Genomic DNA, 27,441 nt, shown 5'->3' on the forward strand with positions numbered 1-27,441 from the left:
CAAGATCAAATTTTAAAGAATCTCAGTGCAAGTGTACCATGAACAATGAGAATTCCATCTTGTGCCAGTCAGTATTGATGCTTTCAAGAATAAGCTACAATGCCTCAGATACAGGGGAAATCTGTTCTTCAACTTGTTTGTGTCCTTCTATCAAATAACATTCAACACAATTATGAATAGTAGATGGGAAAATGCACTCGTGATAGGGCTTACTGAATGTTAATGCACTGGAATAATTTTGGCACTTATTCTGGTCAGTTTCAATCTAGTACCAAATCAAGTCAATCTCCAAATATTCAGCAGCAGCAACATCAAGCAGAATAAGTACTTTCACATATCCTAACAGACAGTATGGAGTGGTGAATAATTTAATGCATTTAACTATTGGGAGTGCCTAAAATATATCTCTGGGTCATACACAAGATTCATGTAGAAGCTGATATGTCAAACCTTTAAAAAATGCAAAATGTTACGTCATAAGAGACTTCGGACATTCAACAATGAAACAGCTTTCATGGAAAATGAGGTAGTTCGGCTCTAATTGTGTACTTCAAACCAAGTTACAGCTCAGGTAAAGGACAACCTTGGATGTGTATTCCAGAATGGAGAATTTCACAGTGCAGCTTGTGGGAATGGATTTTTGCTTTTAACTGCTTTAGTGCAAATTTGAGGTTGGTGTCAGTGTCAAGGAGACTAGAGTGATGAACACTGATAATTTGCTCATTAATACTATCAACTCTGGGGCATTACGTTTAGGCCTGTGTCAGTACACATACGATTGTACATTTTCTCCTTTCAGAATTCAAGACCATTTGTGCCCATGTTTGTACATGTATACAGCGTCTATATATATATATATATAGCCAAATTGTCTGCATTCCTTTCAGCACACACACACAAAATGTTAGCTTGATGTGCTTTTGCATTTTGTGTGGAGTATATCCAACACAAATGATTACATTTCATACCTTGACTGATTCAATAACTAATCAGTAAGAATTTGATATTAATTGTGGGAGATGCTTTCAGGGAAAATTTGACATCAATTGGGGAGGTAATGGCCCAGTGATGTTATTGCTGGACTGTTAATCACGAGATCGGGTTTGAATCCTGCCAGTACATATTGTGGAATTTGAATGCAATTTTAAAAATCCGGAATTAAAAGTCTAACAATGACCATGAATCCATTGTTGGAAAAAAATCTCCATGTGGTTCACTAATATCCTTTAGGGAAGGAAACTGCCATCCCTATCTAGTCTGGCTTATATGTGACTCCTGAGCTACAGTACTGTGGTTGACTCTTAACTGCCCTCTGGGCAATTAGGGATGGGCAATAAATGCTTGCCTAGTCAGAGATAGCGTCATCCTGTGAATGAATTAAAAACAACTTGCTACTGAAGTTACCATCCAATGACAGTACAGGAAACATTTACAAGCTGCCCCACATCATTTGTGAAAATGAAAGTCAAACTGAGGTAATCTTTCTTTAGCAAGTGAACCAAGTTCTAATGAATTAGTCATGTGGTTTCATGTTCAGCTTGTAAGATGGAGAATAAAAACAAGCTACTTCTTTCTGTCATTTTCACATTTATTTTAAATAAAACTTCACAGATGCAAGTTTTTTCGCACACTAGTGTCATGGGCACAGTATAAGAAGGTGCTGCAATGAGATGTCAACGGCATATTTTAGTGGTTTCTGATGAAAAGCAGCTGGAACCAAGTTAATTTGATCGATGTTGCATCATAAAAGCATCCCTTATTCTCATGTTTATAGCAAACTATAATAAATAAATTCTCTTAAAAGCACTATTAAACTTTAGACTCCAGACTTTTCACTCCGCAAAGCCAGATTTCCTGCATTTAAAAGTCAGCAATTTGCATAAAACCATAAAAACATCTTCCATGCCAGAGGTCATCTACTAAAATCTCAGTTCTTTTAAATGTCAGAAAATGCACCCAAGTATATCCAAGCTGTTTCAGTTTTAAAAGAAACCCAAACTACATGCTGCATATAACACAAAGGCAATCAACTTGCATCATGGATTTCCAAATACTTTCAAACCAAAGTGCAAGTTATTCATTTAAGAAAAATATACAAATTAAATATATTTTATAATACAGTCTGCCAGTAATAGTGATGAATATGACAGCTTTAGCAATCTGTGATACAGAATGCAGATAATTATTGTGATTGTGCAGTGGCTGTACAAACTTAATTTAAAATAATGTTAGTAAACAGCCCAGGTGGGGATCTCAATCACAGAGAGAAGACAGATAGGGACAGAAATAGATAACAATTATCTAGACTTAGTATTCATCCTGGTCATCATCTGGGTGATTTATAATATCATCATCTTCTGGAGGAGCAAATCCTTCCTGTCAAGTAAAATCACAACAGAAAACTAATTCTGTAGCATTAAATATACAACTCACATTTATATAGCATTTTCAATATGGTATATGCCCCAAAATACTTCCAAAAAGCAACATTAAATAGAATCTGATTCAAGGATATTTGAAAACTGACTATTGTGATTATTAAAACTGCACCTGCAGTTAATGAATGTGCCATTCTGCTTTGTAAATATGCTATCACAAAATATCACGGCTGAAGCTAACAATTTTAAAGAAATATTCATTAATGAACAAACTAAGCTCATTTCCAAGGCAATAACTGTCAATATAAATTGAAAATTTGGTTCCCTGAACTTCAGATAAAGTAATCGATGAGTTAAGCACAAGATGTCTGGGAACACATTCTAAATTCCCTCCAAATTGTGACTCCTCACACATGTTTTTGACAAATAGCAAAACTTCTTTGGATTAAAGTGTTCATTGAATATAGAACCGTACTACATATGAGATGGCCATTCATTCAGTCACATCTGTACTGGCTCTTGAAAGAGCAATGCTGTTAGTCCCACACCCCAGTCTTTTTGTATATAAACCTGAAAGCTTCTTAGCCTTGAGTTTCTATTTAATTCCCTTTTGAAATTAGCTCCGCAATCAGCCCCCAATTTATTTTCACGTACGATGTTCCAGATTCCAGCAGGGGAGTAAAAACATTTCTCTTCTAGATCTTCTGCAATTATTTCAAATCTTTAACCTTTGATCATTTATAGATTCACCAGACAGAACAAGTTTTGAAAGATTTTCTCAACTGTATCTTGAAAGCTCTATTTAGTCTGTTTAAAAGAAGTACAGTCCTAACATCTCCAATCTCATCATGTATGAAACTCCATATCCCTGATCCTGCTGCGTCTCCTCTGTATCATTTCCTAGACCATTACACCTCTCAAGTGCAGACTGACATTTGATGAATTCCCTCAGACTTCAGTTTACCTACCTGTTATAGTTAAAATACTATATACAAAAAGGGTTTTCTTTATCATAAAGGGTTAGGTGAAGTAGAAATAAATTAGCTGGCTGCCAAATCTGGTACTTTGAGGGGGTTGTACCACATCACAAATTAGTATGACTGTTTGTTTTCACTGACTTCAATATCAGTTGAAGCACCAATGAATGATTGACATTATGCAAAACAAGACTGTATACATTAAATAAAAGCTTTAAGATCATAAATGGGTGATTTCTTACACTTAAGATCTAAGCTATATAGGTAAAAGGCTATATTGGGAATCATTAGAGTTATAATAGTCAACATCACTAAAATACACACATCAGATAATGAACTAATAACATAGTTCAGCTCTTTTGCAAAATCAAGTGGTCAGTCAGGCAATGCAGAGGCTGGAGGGAACTAATTGACCTGACAATTAACGGTGGCAAACTACAAGTTTTCCAGCAAGTACAAGGTCTAAATTACTTCTACAGAAGAGAAAAACCTATAGTAAATGACATGGGATGTACAGCTAAGAGGTTATTTTGCCAATTAGTTGTTTGTGTTAATGCTCCACTTGAGCCTGCTCATATCCATCCTCATTTAAATCTTAAAATGGAATCCTCTATTGTCTTCTCCCTATATGTTTGCCAAGCATTCCCGCAAATGCATCCAAACAATTTGTTCTGTGTGTTCACCTTCTCTCCAATCTTTTTGGGAAGAATTTCCTTTCAAAATTTCTAATTAATGTTTTGGTGACCAGCTAACACTGATGGTCTATAGTTATGGCACCCCATAAGATGAAACATTTTATGTGTCTGAATGTTTCAGGCATGCTTACAGTTTACCTTTCTTTCTCCTTTATTCTTTTACGGAATTTAGCCACAACTGACAAGGCCAGCATTGCTCATGAGCCGAGTGTTTTCCTTGCCCATTACAGAAGGCTATTAAGAGTCAACTACAGTATGAGGTCTGGAATCATGTTTAGACCAGACTGGGTGAGGATGGTAATTTCCTTCCCCAAAGAACATTAATGAACCATATCATTTTTTGTGACAATTGATAATAAATCCATGGTCATCATTACTGAGCTTTTCAGCTCCAGATACTACCCTTGTCCCCAGCATATTAGCACAGTTCTGTAGATAACCAATCCAGTGACAGTATCAGTTTGCCACCATCACCTCCAAAGGCTCAAGAGAGAGATTAAACAGAGCAGATGCATTAGTTGATGCTACTAAGACATTAAAAGTCCTGAGGTCAATAACAGGATTCTTTTTAGTGAGGTTGAGTGCCCTATCTTCGGAGGCTATCGCCTGACACTGGACAATCTTATTTTGTTCAAAGATGATTCCTACACCTCATCCTAAAATAACATGTTTAATAATATGGAAATGACCAAGTAACAATTTTCGGAAGAGTAATGAAGTGTGATTACTGATGAGAAAAAAAATAGGAAAGTACAGATCAAGGTCTTTAACAAAATGCATGACTGATAAAGACATTTGGTTCTTGAGATAACGAAGTTAAAAAGATTGTACGTACTATTGTCTATTATAATATTAACTATTGATTATGAACTAAAAATATGTATTAATAACAAAGCGTACCTCAGTTGCATACAGAATTTCCACAATCCTCTGAATTGCAGGGATGTTCTCACTTTCATGTTCTTGGCAGATCAGTTCAATATCCCTTAGTTTACTGAAATAAAAGTCTCTCTCCTTCTCAAGTCCATCCACTGTCAATTTCAATTCCATTAGCTATTCAAAATTAAAATGGAATATGTTATTAAGAACATTTTTTCATTACAATCTCAAACTGATTTTTCAATATATATCTAACATAATTATGGAGAAGTTGAAGCTCTGGATTTAGGAACTGAAGAAACGGGTGACATCATTCTCATGTAAACACAAAGCTGAGAGTTTTGTGGACAGCAGGTTTCAGGAGGTAATCACCCCACAGTTCAAATGAGTACAGGCAGAGAACTAAAAGGTGACCACGAGATAATCAAGGAGGTCCAGGCATCTTCCAGATCTCTCTATAACTGATATTAAAAGAACACTGGTGAGAGTGTGGTCCTCTAAAAACCAACAGCAAAATCATGTTACCACAGGTGGCTAAGCTGTATATAGTCAGATGGATGACTGGAATAGCAACAGTGATTCAATAGCTAATATAAAATTGGTGTGTATCTCAGGCTGCCAGGATGATACATTGGTTCATACGTGACATGGTAAACATGTCACTGCAGCTGCAGAGAATTTGGAGAACAGAAGTTAGAAAGAAAGATAGTGTGTTGGGGAGATATTAGTGCGTTTCCTACCTTCATAAAAAGTAGGAACTTTGGGGTAGCTTCCAGGCCCTTGTGTGAATATTGAAATAAGAGGATGCAGGTAAATGGGTGGTAGGAGAGGTGATGCAGGAGGAAGGGCATTCGACTCCTGGAACATGCAGTGAGGGTGGTGGCAGTTAATCAGCTGGGTGGTCTGCATCTCAACAGATTCAAAACCAATGCCCTCACAAGGCAGTCGACAAGAACTATTGAGAGAGGATTAAATTAATTTGGCAGATGGATATACATCCTATCGAAAAGACAGGCAGATGGGCAGAGGGCTAGTGTTCCTGATGGAGGGCTTATGCCTGAAGTGTTGATTCTCCTGCTCCTTGGATGCTGCCTGACCTGCCGTACTTTTCCAGTGTCACACTTTTCAACTCTGATCTCCAGCATCTGCAGTCTTTACTTTCTCCTAAAGGGTTAGCATTGCCTTGTTAGTCAGAAATCTAAGGAAGTCGATACAGTCAGAAACAAAAAAGACCCTGAGGGGGGTTATATTCAGGTCTACTAATAATAGTCAGGATGTGGGGAAGAAAATAAATCCAGAGATAGAAAAGGCTTGTAGGAAAGGCACGATTACAATAATCAAGGAGGACTTCAATATACAGGTGGACTTGAAAAATCAGGTTGATAGCAGACCCTAAGAAAAGGAATTTGATCAATGTCTATGTTTTTGGAGTAAGGTGTGGTAAAGTCCATTGGAAACAGGAATTCTGGATTTAGTGATGTGTAAGGAGGCAGACTTGATTAGGGAGCTGAAGGTGAAGGAAACCCTGGCGGCAGTGACTTTACTAACATAGAATTCACCCTGCAGCTTGAGAGAGAAAAGCTGGAATTTGATCTAATAGTACTAAAATTGAGTAAAGGTAACTACAAAGGCATGAGGAAGGAGCTGGCCAGAGTTAACTGGAATGGGAGCCTAGCAGGGAAGATAATGGAGCAGCAATAGCAGGGGTTTCTGTGGGTAATTCGGAAAGTAAAGCAGAAATTCATCCCAAGGTTGAAAAAATATGGTAAGACGAGGATGAGGCAACCGTGGCTGACAAAGGAAGTCAGGGAAAGGTTAAAAGTCGAAGAAAAAGCATATAATGGGATGAAGATTAGTGAGAAGCATGATGATTGGGAATCTTTAAAAACCAGATGATAAAGGGGTAGAAGATGAAATAGGGCAGTAAACTAGCTAGTAATAGGAGTTACTTTTTAGATATCTGAAGGTGAGAAAGGCAAGAATGGACACTGGCCCATGGGAAATTTGAGTTGGAGAAGTAGTGATGGGTATTAAAGAAATGGTGGAGGAACTGAATAGGTACTTTGTATTAGTTTTCACAGTGGAAGACACCAGCAGCATATCAAAACTTCAAGATAGTCAGGGACAGAGGTGAGTGTTGTGGTCACCACTAAGGATAAGGTGCTGGGGAAATTGAAAGGTCTGAAGGTGGATAAATCACTTGGAGCAGATGGACGACACAAAACAGCTCTGAAGGCATTAGCTGAGAAGACTGTAGAGGCAATGGTAGTGATATTTCAGGAATCATTGGTATCAAGGAGGGTGCCAGACAACTGGAAAATAGCTACTCTATCAATCCTGCTTAAGAATGGAGGAAGGCAGAAGACAGGAAACTATAGACTGACTGGCCTGAACTCAGTCATTGCTAAGATTTTTGAATCCATTATTAAAGGCTGTGAGACAACGCTGCTCCTTGAACAAGGTTATGCTGTCCTTGGCTTTTTTTCAGAGAGGTCATAAAAGCAGCGATCCTGAAAAGTCTGGGTTTAACTACGTGAGAATGCTTTCAAGTTTTTAAATAAAACACTTGTACAATAAAGGGGAGCGGCCAGTTCTCCCAGCTCAGCTTTTCCCTGGTTTGGTTTTGCTGGGTTTGAGCAGTCTGGCTGTTCACTGAAAGCAGGCAGTGGTGAAGCTGCTGAACACAAAGAAGCAGATCCATGCTGATTCTCCCCCTTTCTGACATCTCTCCTGTAAGGCCGTGTTTGATTTTACCTTTTTGCAAAGGGGTGTTTATGGGAATTATTGCAAGTACTTGGAACAGCATCATTGAGTTAGGATAATCTGTTGGATTTTCGGATAGGTTAAGTTATTCTATATTCTATTCTCTATTGTTTGTGGTTCATATAGCAATTTTGCAAAAAGATTAGTTTTTGTTTAAAACTAAGTGGTTGGGCCAGCTGTATCACTCCTTTACACCTGTTTAAAACAGCTAGTAAAGTTAGGGTCAGGGCTACTTTCTTGAAATGTGTTGAGGGGGGTCAGGCCTTGGTCCATAACAGTTGAGATTATATAGTACTTGGAAGCACATGGTAAAACATCAGCACAGCTTCATCAAGGAGAGGTAATACCTGACAAATTTGTTCTGATTCTTTGTGGTGGTAATGAGCAGGTTAAAGAAAGCAGAGCCAATGGACATTATCTATTTGGATTTCTGGAAGAGCTTGGAGAAGGGGGTGCACAGAAGGCTAAATCAGATAAGAGTCCATGGTGGTATAGGCAAGGTACTGGCACGGATAGAGGATTGGCTGACTGGCAGAAGGCAGAGAATGGAGTAAAGGTGGCCTTTTTCAGGATGGAAACTAGTGACTAGTAGAGAACCACAGGGGTCTGTGTTGGGTTTACAACTATTCACATCATACATTAATGTCCTGGGTGAAGGAACTGAGGGCATTGGTGCATAGTTTGCCGACGAGAAAGATAGCTGGAGGGACAGGTAGTGTTGTGGTAGGCGTCTGCAGAATGACTTGGACAGGCAAGTGGTAGATAGAATACAATGTGGGAAAATGTGAGGTTATGCACTTTGGTGAGAAGAAGAGAGGTGTCGACTATTTTCTAAATGTGAAAACTTTTGGAAATCTGAAGCACAAGGCAACTTAGCAGTCCTACTTCAGAATTCTCTTAAGGCTAACATGCAGTTTCAGTTGGCAGAAGGGAAGGCAAGTGCAATGTTACCATTCATTTCAAGAGGATGAGAATACAAGACCAGAGGTATACTGAAGTTGTAAATTATGAGACCACATTTGGAATACTGAGAGCATTTTCGGCCCCATATCTAAGGTAAGGTGTGCTGGCATTGGAAGGATCCCAGAGGTGGTTTACAAGAATAATTCCAGAAACGAAGGGCTTGTCATACAGGTAACGATTGAAGACTCTACATCTGTACTCAATAGCATTTAGAAGCATGGGAAATATGACTGAAACTTATAGAATACTGAGACCTGGATAGTACCGGTGCAGAGATGTTGTTTCCACTGGCAGGACAGACTTAGATACAACGACACAGCTTCAGAGTGATGGGACAACCCTTTACAACTGAGATGAGGAGGGTCGTGAATTGGTAAAAATCATTGCTACAAAGGGCAATGGAAGCCATGTCACGGAGCGTATTTAGGAGAGAGATAGATAGGTTCTTGATTAGTGGAGGAATCACGGATAACGGTAATAAGGCAGTTCAATGGGGTTGAGAAACACATCAACCATCATCGAATGGTGCAGCAGATTCGATGGACCAAATGGCCATAATTCTTCTGCTCAATCTCATGGCCTATAATGGTGGACCAGGCATGACTGGCTGGGTGGTAGATTCCTCCTCACATTTGCAATGTCTGGAATATGGCTTACATAGCTAAAATCACTACACAACAGCTACAGGGAATCGGATTCTTGGATCATTTGAGGTAAGAATGGAGATTAACTCTGCAGTGCTCAAACTGCTGGTTGCGACAATTTCTTTGAGTCAATATGTGGGGGCAATTCTGGACCACTTTGGACATCAACTAGACAAAGCCAAACTGGAATAATTTTTTTCTACAAGAGCTTTAAAATCCACTGCCCAATACTGGACATTTTAAAATGAATTTTTATACTTTTCATGTTTTAGTTCAGTTCACAGGAAAAGCAACGAGCCAGGATTAACAGTACAAATAAAGGCAAGATTTTACCAGAATTTTTGTTATGACAGTGCATTATCAGGAAACTTGACATCACACAGAAGTGAGAATTTGTGGTGCTTACATAACAGATAACAACAAGACTTGACAAAGTTAGGAATTTGTTCATTTCAGTCTAAGTACATTTTTCATGGTGTAGTAAGTCTTAATTATGGTCAAACAACGTATTTCACAAGAAAGGAACTTTTATAAGTGTATAGTCTAATTCCAGTAGATTTAAGTTATTGTTGGAAATTTCAGAAACAAAACGCCCTTGCCTTTTTACTTTTACTGTCAAACACACCTTTCATTTTCTCTTTGTTTCACTTCGCATCTGATAGAATTCAATTAGATTTCTTCTCAATCTTCTGAAGTCCAGAAAGTGTAAGCTAAAACTACTCAACCTCTCTTCACTAGACAAATCCCTCATCTCTGGCATCAATCTGGTGAACCTCCTCTGAATTGCCTCCAATGCAAGTACATTCCTCCTCAAATAAGGGGACCAAAATCATATGCAATGCTCCAAGTGGACTCTCATTAATAATACTTTGTACAGTTGCAGCAACACTTGTCTATTTTTATACTTTATTCCTTTACTAATTAATACTAAAATCCCATTTACCTTCCTTATTATCTGTTGTGCCTGCATATTGGTTTTCTGCAATTCAGATCAAGGACACCTAGATCCCTCAGCACCAAAGCACTCTGAAGCTTCTCTCCAGTTAAATAATAAGTTGCCTTTCTAATCCTCCTATCAAAATAGGCAATCTCACACCTCTTCGCATTAAACTCATCTGCCAAAGTTTGGACAATTCATCTAACCTATCCATATCCATTTGTAAATTTCTTACTTCTTCATTGCAACTTATGTTCCTTATTTTAGTGTCATCCACAAATTTGGCCATGGTACTTTCTATCTTTGCATCAGTCACTAACATACCTTATATATAGGTCACTTTGGTTTAAAAGACCTAGTATTATTGAGATCAAGTGGCTAAATTAATAACCTACACCTCATTTGCAAGTACTTAACAAACATTTCATATGATTTCATTTCATATGTTCGAGGTGAGCTGCTGGGATGGATTGAGGATTGGCTATCTAACAGAAGGCAGAGAGTTGGGATAAAAGGTTCTTTTTCAGAATGGCAGCCGGTGACGAGCGGTGTCCCGCAGGGTTCGGTGCTGGGGCCACAGCTGTTCGCATTATATATTAATGATTTGGATGAGGGAACCGGGGGCATTCTAGCGAAGTTTTCCGATGATACGAAGTTAGGTGGACAGGCAGGTAGTACTGAGGAAGTGGGGAGGCTACAGAAGGATCTAGACAGGTTGGGAGAGTGGTCCAGGAAATGGCTGATGGAATTTAACGTGAGCAAGTGCGAGGTCTTGCACTTTGGCAAAAAGAATAAAAGCATGGACTACTTTCTAAATGGTGAGAAACTTAATAAAGCCAAAGCACAAAGGGATCTGGGAGTGCTAGTCGAGGATTCTCTAAAGGTAAACATGCAGGTTGAGTCTGTGATTAAGAAAGCGAATGCAATGTTGTCTCTTATCTCAAGAGGGTTGGAATATAAAAGCAGAGATGTACTACTAAGACTTTATAAAGCTCTGGTTAGGCCCCATTTGGAGTACTGTGTCCAGTTTTGGTCCCCACACCTCAGGAAGGACACACTGGCACTGGAACGTGTCCAGCGGAGATTCACACGGATGATCCCTGGAATGACAGGTCTAGCATATGAGGAACGGCTGAGGATACTAGGATTGTATTCGTTGGAGTTTAGAAGATTAAGGGGAGATCTAATGGAGACGTACAAAATAATACATGGCTTTGAAAAGGTGGATGCTAGAAAATTGTTTCTGTTAGGCGAGGAGACTAGGACCCGTGGACACAGCCTTAGAATTAGAGGGCGTCATTTCAGAACGGAAATGCGGAGACATTTCTTCAGCCAGAGAGTGGTGGGCCTGTGGAATTCATTGCCACGGAGTGCAGTGGAAGCCGGGACGCTAAATGCCTTCAAGGCCGAGATTGATAGGTTCTTGTTGTCTAGAGGAATTAAGGGCTACGGGGAGAACGCTGGCAAGTGGAGCTGAAATGCGCATCAGCCATGATTGAATGGCGGAGTGGACTCGATGGGCCGAATGGCCTTACTTCCACTCCTATGTCTTATGGTCTTATGATCATGAGAGAGTAGGGCATTCAACTCCTTGAACCTACACCTCCATTCAAAAAGATTATGTTTGAGTATTACTCTACTTCTTGCCTGCTATAACACAGCTTCTCTGTGGATCAAAATTCTATTCAATTTTGAATATATTCAACCTCCATTATAGTGTGGGATAAAGAATATCAATGATTATTGTTTCTTACAGAAGAAATTCCTCATACTTGTCTTTAATAAAATAACTTGAATATGTGTGCTCGAGATATCCCTATGCAAAGAAACAATTCACTCAGCATCTACATTGCATTGCTTTAAAAAAAGCTTTTTTTTAAAAAAAGGTACTGCACATTTGGGGAAATCAGCTTTTTCAGAAGAGCTGTTTAGAATCATTTGCCTTTTTAGAAAATTGAATAAACTAAGAAAATGCCTGTCAGTGCAAATTCTACAGTGGAAGTGGTACTTGATTAGTCAGATGGAATTATTCATCACAAGAACACATACCTTGCAAACAAGGTTTATTGCAAGTCAATTTACTTCCTCAAAAATCCAATTACTCATTAGTGAAAGGGTAAAACTAATACACAACATATTGATCAGAGACAAAAATAGAAATTGCTGGAAAAGCTCAGCAGGTTGGCAGCATCTGCGGAGAGAAATCAAAGTTAACATTTCGGGTTAAGTGACCCTTCATCAGAACTGATGGTAGCTAGGAAAACGGCCATATGCAGAAGATAGGATGGGGGAAGTGGGGTGGGGAAGTGGGGTGGGGGGGGTAGTTGAACAGCCCAAAGAAAGAGAAGAGCAGTTGGACAAAAGAGTGGATAACAATCTGGTTAGGAGGGTGATTAGCTGCATACACACCCATGATTTTGCCTGCTTCAGAATTTCCAGGCTATGGACACCAGCCACCACCTCTTTTCCATGGATGTGCAATTCCTTTACACGCCCATCCCCCGCCATGATGGTCTCAGGACTCTCTGCTTCTTCCTGGAACAAAGATCTGAAATGTCTCCACCTACCAGCACCTTGAGCCTGTCCTCACCCTGAACAACTTTTAACTCTTGCCATTTTCTTCAGGTCAGAGGGGTGGTCTGGATACGTACACAGGCCCAGGTTAGACCTGTCTCTTTGTGGGGTACATGGAACATTCCTTGTTCCAGTTCTATTCCTGTCCCCACCCACAACTCTTTCTCTAGTATGTCAATGATATCATCACTGCTGCCTCCCCTCTCTTGTCAGAAATTGGAAAGGTTTATTGATCTTGCTTCTAATTTCCACCCTGCCCTCACCTGGTCCATCTCTGACTCCTCCCATCCCTTCCTCGACATCTCTATTCCCATTTCTGGGGATAGACTGGCCACTAATATCCACTACAAACCTACCAATTCCCACAGTTACCTGGACTGTATATCCTTGCATTGTGCTTCCTGTAAAGACTCTATTCTCCCAGTTCTTCCATCACATTTGTTCCAATGATGTCTACTTCGACAAGCGAGCCTCCGAAATGTCTACTTTCTTCCTCAGCCAAGGATTCCCCAACACCATTGTTGAAAGGGACGTCAGCTTGGTCAGAGTCATCTCTCCACTTCAGCCCTCATCTACTCTTTTCCCTCCCACAACAGTGATAAGGGTCCCCCTTGTTTTTATCTATCACCACATTAGCATCCACATCCAGAGGATCATTGGCTGCCATTTCTATCACCTTCTGGATACCCTGGACCACTCTTCCTTCACTCCCAACACTCCACCACAACACCTTCACCTGTAACCACAGAAGATGTTAACCTGTCCATTTACCTCCTCCCTCCTCAGTATCCAAAGGCTCAAACATACCTTGCAGGTGAAGCACTGCTTCACCTGCACTTCACACAATCTAGTCTACTGCATTTGTTGCTCACAATGCTGTCTCCTCTACAATAGGGAAACGAAGCATAGACTGGGTGACCGCTTTGCGGAACACTTGTGTTCTTTTCGCAAAAAAGACACTGAGCTTCCAGTTGCATGCCACATCAATATACCACCCTGTTCCCTGGCAAGATCTCTGTCTCAGGCTTGCTGCAGTGCTCCAGCAAAGCTCAGCACAAGCTGAAACAACAGCACCTCAGTTCCTGCCTGGGGACCCTGTAGCCTTCTGGACTCGATATGGAGTTCAATAACCTTAGTTCTTGAGCTGTCCCTTGCCCTTACCCCAAACCCCATAGACCAGGCCTTGTTATCACACAGTCTGCGATTACACACCATGCATTGTTAGTCACTATTACTGCCCATTAACAGCTACTCACCCTCCTAGCCAGATTGTTGTTCACCTTTTGACTGTCCAACTGCTCTTCTCTCTCTTTAGGCTATATTGCATGTTGTTTACCCTTACCTCCTCTCCCACCCTGACTTCTACATATAAACCAACATTTCCCTAGCTGCCATTAGTTCTGTAGAATGGCAACTCAACCCAAAATGATTTCTCTCCACAGATGCTGGCAGACCTGAACTTTTTCAACATTTTCTATTTTTGTCTCTGATTTACATCATCCACAGTTCTTTCGGTTTTTATATTGTTCAAAGAGTTAATTCGATAACCTCCCATAAGCTGAATTCTGTATGAAGGTCTCACACATACAGCATAAGGAATAGTGTGGAAGTTTTAAGATGAAGCATAACTTAATCTTTCAAGTCTATGGCATACTTTCTTTATGTTTCCATTGTGTCCTGAACATGCAAACATCTGATACATGGAATTTTTGTTTCTTTTTTCCCTTCATTTAGGGACGCTTAATAGCAGGAGCTTAATGCTCATGGTTTTATTGATTAGGCAGTCTGTGTAATATCTTGTGATTGGTTATCCTGTAACTCTATAATTACAGTTTACCTGTTGATTCAGCTCTATTATCTGGGCATCGGCATCACTGGCTCCATTTCTTGCTAAGTGTTGACCTTTCCTTATACCCATTGAGGATGGTACATTTGGCGTTCGCGTGACCTTAGGTGCTGTTGGAGATGTTCTCTGTGGCACTTAAATGAGAATTGAAAATAAAGAGATAATCTCAAAACAGTATCTGACACTGATCTTGAATATTTTGCAACGTATCCCCTAATAAAACCCTGGAAATTAAAATATTTCCTTAGAGATCAATCCGATCAATTTATTTTCTGAATGCAATGTGGCATGGAAGATCAAGTGTTCAAATTCCTGTTGAGAATGACACAGGAGTAGGTATTCCAGAATCTCAATGCATGTTATGCAGTATTTAGGCAGGTTTGGTTTAAAAAATCTTACTTCAATCCTTCAAGGTTCCAATTTTCAAAGTAACATGCATATCACAGGTGTCAAATGACAAACATTGCAAACAAGACAACAACTGCTTTCTTTGAACATCAACTACATTACCAGCACTGGATCAACTGCAGTGACCAATGGAGTGCCACAATGATTGGAGATGGGTCCACTACTTTTCATCATTTATATAAATGATTTGGATGTGAGCAGAAGAGGTATCGTAAGTAAGTTTGCAGACGACACCAAAATTGGAGGCGTAGTGGACAGCGAAGAAGGTTATCTCAGATTACAACAGGATCTTGACCAGATGGGCCAATGGAGTGAGACGTGGCAGATGGAGTTTAATTTAGATAGATGTGAGGTGCTACATTTTGGGAAAGCAAATCTTAGCAGAACTTATACACTTAATGGTAAGGTCCGAGGGAGCGTTGCTGAACAGAGAGACCTTGGAGTGCAGGTTCATAACTCCTTGAAAGTGGAGTCGCAGGTAGATAGGATAGTGAAGGCGGCGTTTGGTATGCTTTCCTTTATTGGTCAGAGTATTGAGTACAGGAGTTAGGAGGTCATGTTGTAGCTGTACAGGGCATTGATTAGGCCACTGTTGGAATTCTGGTCTCCTTCCTATCAGAAAGACGTTGTGAAACTTGAAAGGGTTCAGAAAAGATTTACAAGGATGTTGCCAGGATTGTATCTATAGGGAGAGGTTAAATAGGCTAGGGCTGCTTTCTCTGGAGCGTCAGAGGCTGAGGGGTGACGTTAAAGAGGTTTACAAAATCATGAGGGGCATGGATAGGAAATATAGACAAAGTCTTTTCCTTGGGGGAGCCCAGAGCTAGAGGGCATAGGTTTAGGGTGAGGGGGGGAAAAGATATAAAGTCATGGAGTTGTACATCATGGAAACAGACCCTTCGGTCCAACCCATCCATGCCGACCAGATATCCCAACCCAATCTAGTCCCACCTGCCAGCAACCGGCCCATATCCCTCCAAACCCTTCCTATTCATATACCCATCCAAATGCCTCTTAAATGTTGCAAATGTACCAGCCTCCACCACATCCTCTGGCAGCTCATTCCATACATGTACCACCCTCTGCGTGAAAACGTTGCCCCTTAGGTCTCTTTTATATCTTTCCCCTCTCACCCTAAACCTATGCCCTCTAGTTCTGGACTCCCTGACCCCAAGGAAAAGACTTTGCCTATTTATCCCATCCATGCCCCTCATAATTTTGTAAACCTCTATAGGTCACCCCTCAGCCTCCGACGCTCCAGGGAAAACAGCCCTAGCCTGTTAAGCCTCTCCCTGTAGCTCAGATCCTCCAACCCTGACAACATCCTTGTAAATCTTTTCTGAACCCTTTCAAGTTTCACAACATCTTTCCGATAAGAAGGAGATCAGATTTGCACACAATATTCCAACAGTGGCCTAACCAATGTCCTGTACAGCCGCAACATGACCTCCCAACTCCTGTACTCAATACTCTGACCAATAAAGGAAAGCATACCAAACGCCTTCTTCACTATCCTATCTACCGAAGACTCTACTTTCAAGGATCTATGAACCTGCACTCCACGGTCTCTTTGTTTAGCAACACTCCCGAGGACCATACCATTAAATGTATAAGTCCTGCTAAGATTTGCTTTCCCAAAATACAGCACCTCGCATTTATCCGAATTAAACTCCATCTGCCACTTCTCAGCCCATTGGCCCATCTGGTCAAGATCCTGTTGTAATCTGAGGTAACCCTCTTCGCTGTCTACTACCTCTCCAATTTTGGTGTCATCTGCAAACTTACTAACTGTACGTCTTATGCTCACATCCAAATCATTTATGTAAATGACAAAAAGTAGAGGACCCAGCACCGATCCTTGTGGCACTCCACTGGTCACAGGCCTCCAGTCTGAAAAACAACCCTCCACCACCACCCTCTGTCTTCTACCTTTGAGCCAGTTCTGTATCCAAATGGCTAGTTCTCCCTGTATTCCATGAGATCTAACCTTGCTAATCAGTCTCTCATGGGGAACGCCTTATTGAAGTAAACAAAAACCTACAGGGCAACTCTTTCACGCAGAGTGTGGTATGTGTATGGAATATGCTGCCAGAGAAAATGGTGGAGGCTAGTACAATTGCAACATTTAAAAGGCATCTAGATGGGTATATGAACAAGAAGTGTTTGGAGGGATATGGGCCAGGTACTGGCAGGTGGGATTAGATTGGTTGGGATATCTGGTCAGCATGGACGGTTGGACTGAAGAGTTTGTTTCCATGCTGTAAATCTCTATGACTCTATGAGTACCAGCACCATCAATATCCTAGAGGTCACCACTGACCAGAAACTTCACTAGACAGCCACATTAATAATAACTAAAACAGCAGTTTAGAGGCTGAATAACTTGTGACGACAACAACAATGTGGTTGACCACAACTACCCACTGCAATGTTCTCGACAACCAATCATTTTAAGGACAACTAGGTCTGGACATCAAATACTGGCCTTTTCCAGCAAAGTCCATATTCCATACGAGAATAAAAGAAAGAAAAAAACCTTACTTTTCAATTTCCCACACTTTTTGACCCTCTAGAAGCAAATTAGATTTGGGATCGAATACTGTCCACTTGTCTGAATGAATACACCTTTGATAACACTAAAGGAGGTCAACATCATCCAGGAAAAAGCAATCCAGTGAAGTTGGTATTTTATCCACAACTTTAAACATCCACTTCCTCCACTACTCTCAACCAGTGGCAGCTGTGTATAGATAAATAAGCAAGGGTCCCTCCAAGGCCTGTATCACCTATAAGAATAAAAGGCAAATGCACAGAAACCACAAGCTGGTAGTTGCACTGGACAAAACTCTCACAACATCCTGACCACAGATTATATCACTGTTCAGCATTAAAATCCTGAAAAGCAGTTGTAACAGCAGTGTAGCTGTACCTAAAACACAAAGACAATTGCAGTTCACAGCAGATCACCATTATCACTTTAAGGACAAATTGGCTGAGTAATGTGCTTGACTTGTCAGAAACATTCAGATCCCACAAAAAAAATTAAATGATTCAGTTGCAAATTTGGTTAGCAAGATAGTGACGAATGTTGTGTTCAATGACAATATCCTCTGAGGGCAAAGAAAGCAGAGGAGACACAGCCAAATGAAGTGGAAAAACAGAGTTCTAAGAAAGTTGTCAGGCTGGAATAAGTTTCAGGTATGGGGAGGGGTAAGACTGAAGACATGTGAACACAGAGCAAATGTAAGGAAGCATTTTGTTTATTATTCACTCATGGGATGTTGGTGTTGCTGGCTAGGCCAACATTTATTGCCCACCCACCATTATCCAACAGCAGTTAAGAGTAATCCACATTGCTGTGGGCCTGGAGTTATGTGCAGGCCAGAGTAGGTAAGGATGGCAGATTTCCTTCCCTGAAAGATATTAGTAAAATAGATTGTTTTTTTCTGACAACCAACAACAGTTTTATGGCTTTCATTTGACTCCTAATTTCAGAGTTTGTTTTTACTGAATTGAAACTCCACCCTCTGCCATAGTGAGATTTGAACATTAGCCGAGTTTCTGGATTAATAGTCTACTGATAATACCACTAGGCCATTGCTCCCCAGAGGCAATATAGTGACCAGAAACAATATAGGTCAGCAAGCACAAAGATAACAGATGAAAGGTGAGTAAAGGGGTAGGAAAGTTTTGAAAACTAACTTTACTGAGAATGGAAGATGGGAGGCCTGTTAAGTACTATCCAAACAAAATATGACAACCCTAAAATCCATTTAAGATACTTCTACTTATTAGGATTTAAGAAAGTATGATCATCAATGTACTGTTGTAAAAATGTATTTTGCCCTGTCACTTCCTTCACTCTGGATGTTTGAGCAAAACTCAAGGCACCTCTCTCTTCCTGATGCCTTTCTTCCTTGACCCCACTGGCAATCATATCCAAGAATGGTCTTTGGCTCTTCTAACACCTGCTACTTCTGTTACACCTGCTCCCATTCTGTTCCCCAAATAACATCATCCTCTTTCCTGTATAGGATAGAAATGTTTATTAGGTTTTTATTTTATATTCCTGAATGTCGGTCCCCCACTTCAATTTTTTCTTCCTTATAATACTTAGTCATAATGCACATTTTTGTATAAAAACAATTTAATACTGATCAACAGTTGCTGCAATGTAAATTTTATATTGATCTTCAGCATACATTCGCTGCATGTCAGCTTATTATCAGAAATAACAGCATTTGTCATCAATATGCTCAGAAAGGATAAAATTCCAGAACACAACAGGCATTTAGAAATTTACCTGCAGTGCCCACAGGTCTTCTGGGTTTGTTGAATATCTGATCACCTGGGTTGTGAGATGTAAATACCTCCTGTCCTTGTCTTGCTAAAACTGGGTCATATTCCTTTCCATCATAGTTTGCATCAAAGAATTTCTTGAACCACTGAACAAATTCAAAGTTGTCTTGGAACTTTCCTTTCACTAATCTTTCTACTGGAATAATCTGAAAACAAAAGTGAGAAATGAATTTCTTGTTCAGTTTTATTTATTTTTATTCTTCAAACTAATCTATACTCCATATACCTATGGGACAGACGAAATCCATTAAATCCTACACCCAACATTTCTAATGCTGGGAAGTATCTATTGAGCATGATTCAATTTTGTTTTAAGAAAATGCACAACTGTTCAATTGTATTTGCAACTGTAAATGTTTGTTTTTTACTAATTTTGTTCTCTCAATTCAAACTATACTCGTTAAAAGACACAAACTAGCTCAAAGTTACGAAATGAGAAAATACAAAATGCATAAAGTACTGATTCTTCAATTCAGAAATGAGACTGATGGATTGAAAACTTGTTACTATAAAAAGGAAATTATAAAAATTGTTTCAGAAAAGTTCCATGTGTTCAAATAAAAAGTGGATACCGCTGGTATTTTTCTACAAACACTTAAATATACACGACCATGAGTACAGCAGAATCATAGAAGCATCGCAAATATAGCATACAAATTTATTGTTTCCTTCCTCCACAATTTTCTCATTGCTCCATGATGCCACCCTATCATCAAAGTAATCCTTTCTGCAGTACCACTGATCTAAAGTGAAGATTTTTCACTTGTAAACCTATCTGGTGAACGGCAATGCACTATTCAACTGAGCAAATAGGAGTAAAAAGGTTAAAAAAAAGCTTCAAAAGTGTACCTTTTGCTTTGATTTCTTAAATTAGCTAATTCCGAAAGTTCACTTGTCTTGGAAATCAATTCTCAAGTTTAATGTTGAAATTTCCCGCTCATGAATAGTGGATAGGTGGAAAGGACACTGGTAAATATGATGCCAATTCACCCTTTTTTAAACAAAAGTGAGTTAAGCATCTCATTAAGCATATGATTGAAGATTATGAGAATTTAACAGTTGAGATTTACACATATCAAATAAGTTGGGCTTCTACTCAGAATAAAAACAAAGTGCTGGTAAAACTCAGTAGGTGTGACAGCATCTGTGGAGAGAGAAACAGAGTTTATGCTTTCTGAAGAGAAGTTGAAGTGTTAATTTTCTCCACAGATGCTGCCAGATCTGCTGAATATCTCCAGCACTTTGTTATTGTTTCAGATTTCCAGCATCCACAGTATTTTACTTGCAATGGGGTCTTCTGCTAGGATTTTGTTTGATATAATTTGGCACTATTGCATACTTTGGATAAGCCTGAATTAATATTCTGACATTTCATTCATTTTGCCAATTTTTTAATACATTGTTTGTTACTTTGCTTATGTAAGTTAACATATAGGCAGTAGCAGAGAAATTTGTGCTTGTGTTTGACGGTGTATTTGCATGGTATGGATATTCAGAACCTAAATAAAAGCATCTGACACAGTTAAACCAAATCATTGGCCATGATTACTTTGAATGTACAGGTGCAGGAAAGCAGATTATGAAACAGTGACACAAATACAGAGAGAGATCTATTCTTCAATTTTAGCCTCTTGCAAATCCTCAATGCCTTTACCACAACAGCCAGACGTCATGACTTCCACCATTTCTATCCCACACTCTGCAACCCCATCTTAAATCTCTCTGGCTCTCTCTTCCTTTAAGATGTTCCTGAAAATCCCCCTCAGCAGAAAGCTTTGGTGAGGGTCCCAATTTAAAGGTGCTAAAAAAATGCACTCCCCCCACCCCCTAATAATCTTTGGAGTGACACTTGCACTTCTTGCAACTTAGACTGAAGTGAAAATCAATGGTGATCACAGCTACAAGGATAGCTACAGCGATTTAACAGAGATTGATTAGCAAGTTTTGAGAAGCTTTGAATCTCAGTCCCAGTCATACAAAAATGGACAAATGCAAACACGCGGAAATATTGACTGAATTAAAATCACATTGGTAGGTACTGGATCAAAGCCCAGAGTTCAGATCAGAAAATGAATTTCATAAAAGATGCTAATATGCAGGCCATCACCAAAAAGGTAGTCAAGATAGCTGGAATGTCATAAAACTCTGTTTCAGCATCCAGTATCATCATATAACTCAAGAATCCATGTTGCTAGCATCTAATATCCTCTAAAATGAGCCCGAAAGTTACTTAGTTGCGCAACCAAGACAAAGTTAGAAGGCAGCCTATTATCTTCTTTTCAACTGCAATTAAACCAGTCACATCAACATCACCATCACCATGTTTGAAAAACAAGAGAAAAAACATACAATCAAGTTCTAAATAGTTGCAAGGGAATGTCAGTTATTCCTTGAAAGAAATAACCTTTAATAGTGGAGCTTGGGAAATCACTCAGAAGTGCCAGCTGGAAGAGCTCACATGGAAAATGAAAACAACACAAAGTTAGTAGTTGTCTGACATTTTGGTTTTATTTCTAGGGCTGTAGATTCGCTGTGCAAACTTGATACTGAAATCAGGAGTCTTAAAGTCATCCTGTGAGAGAACGGCTGCCCTGGTAAGATAATGTTTCACTCTATATCGCACAACTCATGGTTCTGAAAAATTTGCAGTCTGCTTCAGATTACTGCAGGAGGGTAAGGTATCTTAAAAGTTTGAGCAACAGCTGAAGCTAGTTATTTCACACAGCTATATATTAGCAACATAAGTGGCTTTTGTCACTGATAGGATGCTGCCAATAAGCCAAAAAGACATCCTGCTTATCAAAAAAACCAGTTATGTGACGTATGAATTTTAGTGCCAGTATAATGCCAACCATTTAGGCTGCCCATCCCAAACTGATGGATCATATCAAACAGATGTCGCCTCAGCCTGTTCACAATAAGCAAAGTACTGACTAAATCCAATCAACCAACACTCTCAAAACTCCCCATAGTATACATAACATTAGATGTGATTCTGCAAATGGAAAACATTTACTGAATGATTCTCAATGTGCACGGAATTATTCTAATAACCGATTTTGGATTGCTAGTCGGGCTTGTAGTGCGGCACATTTGTGTGTATACTGAAAGTTACATATATTATTACACAGGGCTCTGTTCTTTGCAAACAAGGAGAACATATATATGCACTATGCTTGTTTCAACATAATTAAATTGTGACAACTATTCACTGGTTCAACCAATCAGCAATCTCCTCTACACAGCTGAAGTTTTGCTTTTCCCCTTGAACCAATATTCTTTTGAAATGTCCTGAGTACTACTGGCACTTTGACAAAATGGGTCTTTTTCAACAATACTCAAGGTCTGCATAAACAAACAATTATTTTCTATACCTCTTTAATGAGCTTTCCAAACTACCATAACACTGTGCAATGGGAGTTGCATATATGACAGACAGGGTAAAGACCCAGGATCTGCCATCCTCAAGGACATTAGTTAGGTTTTTAATGCATTTTGGCAGCTTCTGGTCATTTTTACTGATGTCAGTCTTTATCCAGTTTCTTTTGAAAAATTATAGATCTATATTTTAAAAACCGTAATTCAAATTCACAAACTACAATGATATGTACAGACTTGTGCTCTGGATTACTAATCTAATAACATAATTATGCTCGTGCACCCATGAATCCACACAATCAAAATAATTCCAATTGCCATGATCCTTAGAATTGTCCTTTGCCAGCACAAAATTGAGCACTGGAATTTATGCTTGCATCATAACTAAAACATGTATTCTTTCAAAGGTTATTAAACAATTGTCAACAGCTTTAAAGTTTGCTTCAACATTTCTACAGGCAAGCAGATGTCCCATTATACTGCACACGAGTAATCTGGGTCTGGAGTGCGATTATTATGTTTTTCCAATAAATTGGCTTATCCCATGACACTTTAAAAAAATCCCAAAGAGCCAAATACAAATAATTAAAGGTGTTTCTAAACTCAAGAGGACAATTACATCTGCTTGTAAATTTCTAACTATAATTAAAAAGAATGATGTAACAAGTACCTATATATATTTATTTTGTACCTGTAACATATGGCATTACTTTATGGTTGAAATTTAACAGACACATTAGAAACAGAAGAACATAAGTTCATCATTCAGTCCCATAAACATGTTCTTCCATTCTATTATATCTATTGATACCAAGACTGCAAAGTCAGTGTTGTATCTGTCATTATATATTATAGTGAATGCTGTGTGTATGTATGTAATTGCAAGACAGTAATCCATTCAAGCAAATTAAACATTTTACGAAGACAAATCACTAAACAGCATTTGACAATTTTTGAAACAATGCACATTTTCCATTGTTATTGGATTGTGCAAAGTAAAATGACGTACCTTTGTATGGTCTTCCTCAATTTCAATGTAGTTTATCCACCACATACAGATGAATCAGGTCTGTCATCCAATGGGGGAAATCACAAGACTCTGTCCTTTAAACAATGTTCTTCGCAGCAGCCATGTGATCTCCCTCACTCCCACACAGTATATAAGTCAGCGATCCAGATTCCCTCCTTAGGTATTTTTGATGGAGGTGGCTGAAAAGTAGACCGAGGTGATACAACGAAGGAGAAATTAAACAAAATTAACAAATTAACCTCCAAGCACTCCAAATCAGCGCAAGACAGTGGGGAAGGAAGACTGATGCCTTTTATGTGGAGGATAAAATACACAAAGAATAAAGAACCAAGCCAATGGTAGTTCATCATACTTGTTTCCTCATTTTTATACATAGTAAGAGCAAAAATGAAGATGGACAACTCTATGATTGATTTAAAGATCAGTTTAGAGAACAGATTTGGCAAAGATGATGTTTTTCTTGGCAGATACATCCAAACAGTGGTAGTAAGGAAAATGCTGAGTTTCTTCCAAGTAGTTGCCTTAAAGCTAGTTTCTCTCAAAATTAATCCATTCAGTCACCACAGATTCAGCAGAACAATCTTTAACTCTGCTTGTAAGTTGACAAACCAACCAACATTAAACAATTGAGGTTTACATTCCACTAAGGCATTCACAATACATCGTTTGGAGATGGATACACCTAAGAATTACCTTGCAAAAGCAAGAAATTGTGTAGAATGACAACTGCTTTGATCCAATCCATTTTAACTGCCACAGGCCTTAAAATGTTGACAGGGAATCAACTTCTGAGGAATACAATGGGGACAGAAATTCTGTCAGAAGAGTGAGAGGAATACATTTCTGAAAAACGGTTTTCATATAACGTACAAAAGGAGGTCCAAATTTCTGCACTTGAATTGAAAGTTCAGTGGTTGCAGCCCCAAAGCAGATTGATCAGACATTTGTCATACAGAAATAAGTGCAATGAGACAAACCGTTCCTGACACAAAGCATTTGATCATGAGTGATCACGAAATCAAAGAGGAATATAAAAGTTTATGAAAAACAAGACAATCATAAACTGGTTCCAGAGCTCTGGAATTAGAGGATAAAACATATTTAAAGAATGAACAACCACCATTACGAGTAGTAAGAGTCAGTAAAAGTCTCTTATTCATATGTTCTGAAACAACATTGACTGTTTTCAGAGAGTAAATCCATCTGGGAGGAGATCCTTGTTCCTGCTCAAAATCCGCAGAAACTTTCTATACACAGGAGGGCTATTATGATGAAAGGCCCCAGAAATAAAAATACCAAACATGCAGAGTGCTTTTAAACAGAAACCAAACTGACTCCTAATCGGTTTAATATGTAACTAGATTCTCTCCTCAGATGCTCAATAACTGTAATGAACTTGCATCACTCTGCATATCTGAGTAGCCACCTGTATTTCTAAGCTGCAAATATTTGACAGCTTCACATTCAGGTAGAATTGTTCATTCTTCATATATATGAAGGAACACCAGAGACAAATGGGTTTGATGTATTTGTGCAGTTTCTCTCTTCAACTCATGGAAGTAATCCGAGGCTTTCCATTCCAAGTCTTTACAATTTATAAAACGACAAAAAATACATCTTCTGTTCTTCATAAATAGAAAATGCATCAAATTGGCAATGGCCAAGTGTGAATTCAGAATAGATAACATGGTGTAAAGATCAAACTCAGATAAAATTTCCCTAACACAAATATCCTCATACACTAAATTAAAAATGGCTCCAAAATATTAAGCCTCCACATACACAAGTATTTGAATTTAAATTTTAACAAAGCAACATTAGTTGCTAATATTTTAGATTCCATATAGGCATCAAGAATACCAATGACTTAGCAGCAGCCCAAACCAGAGCTGGGATTGAACAACCAGGTCAATCCATTCTACATCCAGTGGTAACTTGTTGAAACTTGCTCACATCAAGAAAAATATTTTTTGAACTCTTAAAAGGAGACAGATTTTCATTCAAAGCTGGAACAGAACACTCTCAGCATTGGTTTCCAAAATCGAGTAAAGTTAGATGGACAATATCTGTCTCAGTACCGATTCAACTGTATGTTATTGGTGACTGAGGACAATGTTCCTCTGCACTATAGGGAGAGCCAAATGTACTTTGCACTTCTAGTCAATCTGGAATTGGAACTTCAGTACTTCACGCAAAGCAGAAATCACTGTGGTTCAGAAATCTTTCTTTCCAATCAGTCAGAATTTCTCAACAAATGCTTCTTGACAAGAACTGTCATGCTTCTTTCAAGAAATTTCACTGGTGAAAGATGATAAGCATTTCGTTTGAAATAACTATGTGATAAAAATACCAAATTCAAATGAACTCCAATTTTTTTAACACAATCTTTGCTGAAAAAATATTTAATTGTTCAATACTTGTTACTGAGGGAAAGGCAATAGTATGATTTTGTTATAGAGAGTAGGGAAGAAGAGGGAACAAGAACTTGAAGTTTAGAGAAACCAAAATGGTAAGGGAGATCATCTAGTACCTGGGTGAAGACACAAAGAAATCCTGTGATTTATATTGTTTGGTAGCAGACTTGATTCATCTGTAAATGGAATATGTATGATGTCAGAAAAATGAACACTAACTTTATTTTGGCCTAATTCATGAGCCACATGATGCCAGACCTCAAAGTATGAGCTTTGTTATATCAGAGTTCCTCATTTCAGATTAGATAACTTGTTCAATAATTCAACATCTGTACATTATATAAACTTACATTGAGCATTATTCGATCATAAATCATGCAAGTAGAAACTTTTGGGACTATTAGAAAAAAAAGACTATTCCCTTTTTATCCACCTGATTGATATAAAGTTAAAATTGCTTAGGGAAAATGATTTAACTAATATCAAACACCTCCTTACCAGATGAACGACAACACAGAAGCCCTGAGGTGGATAATGTTATGATCTGAAATGCAATTTCAATACTACACTTTTAAAATCCTTAAAAAATGCATCTCCAAAGTTTAGGAGAGCTAGAACATCATCACTTATTTCAATTTCATCAAACAGAAAAAAAAAACATAATAAAGTCCACTTTTTCCAGAATTCTCATGCAACCTGTCATTCATGGGAGTACGTTTCATTGCTCTGTGGATCTCTCAGTCCCTCCCTCTCATTTTGATCAAACCTCACTGATGGTATTTATGAGTGGTCCTGGCCGCAACTGGTATATTCATGTAACCTGCAGTCCTCATTCCTGTATGTACTGGATACCAGCGAGTTTACTATATTATGGCTTTGTCAGTACATCCATTATGACCTGAAAATATTTATGGTCAATGATGTTACTACACTGAAAAATGTTCCTCTGCAAGAGAATTCAATTCTATCAGCTATGGCAGTACTTCTGTAACAACATTTAAAATTTGGACAGGCACATAGACAGGAAAGGATTAGAGAGATATGGATCAAATGTAGGCAAATGGGACTGGTTTAGCTTGGGATACTTGATGGGCATGGTCGAGTTGGAACAAAGGGTTCCATGCTGTTTGGCTCTATGATTCTATAACAATATAAATGATTTTTGCTGTAAATAAAAAAGCGTATGATGTACATTA

The 27,441-nt window shown here is 38.8% G+C and overlaps 1 protein-coding gene across 4 annotated transcripts in view; it reads right to left on the reverse strand.

Annotated features, from left to right (window-relative positions):
- Positions 1-1,567: 1,567 nt before the first annotated feature.
- Positions 1,568-27,441, reverse strand: part of mapre3b (microtubule-associated protein, RP/EB family, member 3b) — a 53,954-nt gene continuing 28,080 nt past the window's right edge. For all 4 annotated transcript variants that reach the window (XM_072562982.1, XM_072562960.1, XM_072562993.1 and 1 more), the window contains 4 exons: positions 19,368-19,569; positions 14,648-14,790; positions 4,951-5,103; positions 1,568-2,376 (listed from right to left, as the gene is read on the reverse strand). In XM_072562982.1, coding sequence (XP_072419083.1) covers positions 2,308-2,376; positions 4,951-5,103; positions 14,648-14,790; positions 19,368-19,569 — 567 coding nt within the window. In that variant the 3' untranslated portion in view covers positions 1,568-2,307. The remainder of the gene's footprint in view (positions 2,377-4,950; positions 5,104-14,647; positions 14,791-19,367; positions 19,570-27,441) is intronic.

The sequence above is a fragment of the Chiloscyllium punctatum genome, chromosome 3, assembly GCF_047496795.1.
Source record: "Chiloscyllium punctatum isolate Juve2018m chromosome 3, sChiPun1.3, whole genome shotgun sequence".
In the NCBI taxonomy this organism is placed as follows: Eukaryota; Metazoa; Chordata; class Chondrichthyes; order Orectolobiformes; family Hemiscylliidae; genus Chiloscyllium; species Chiloscyllium punctatum.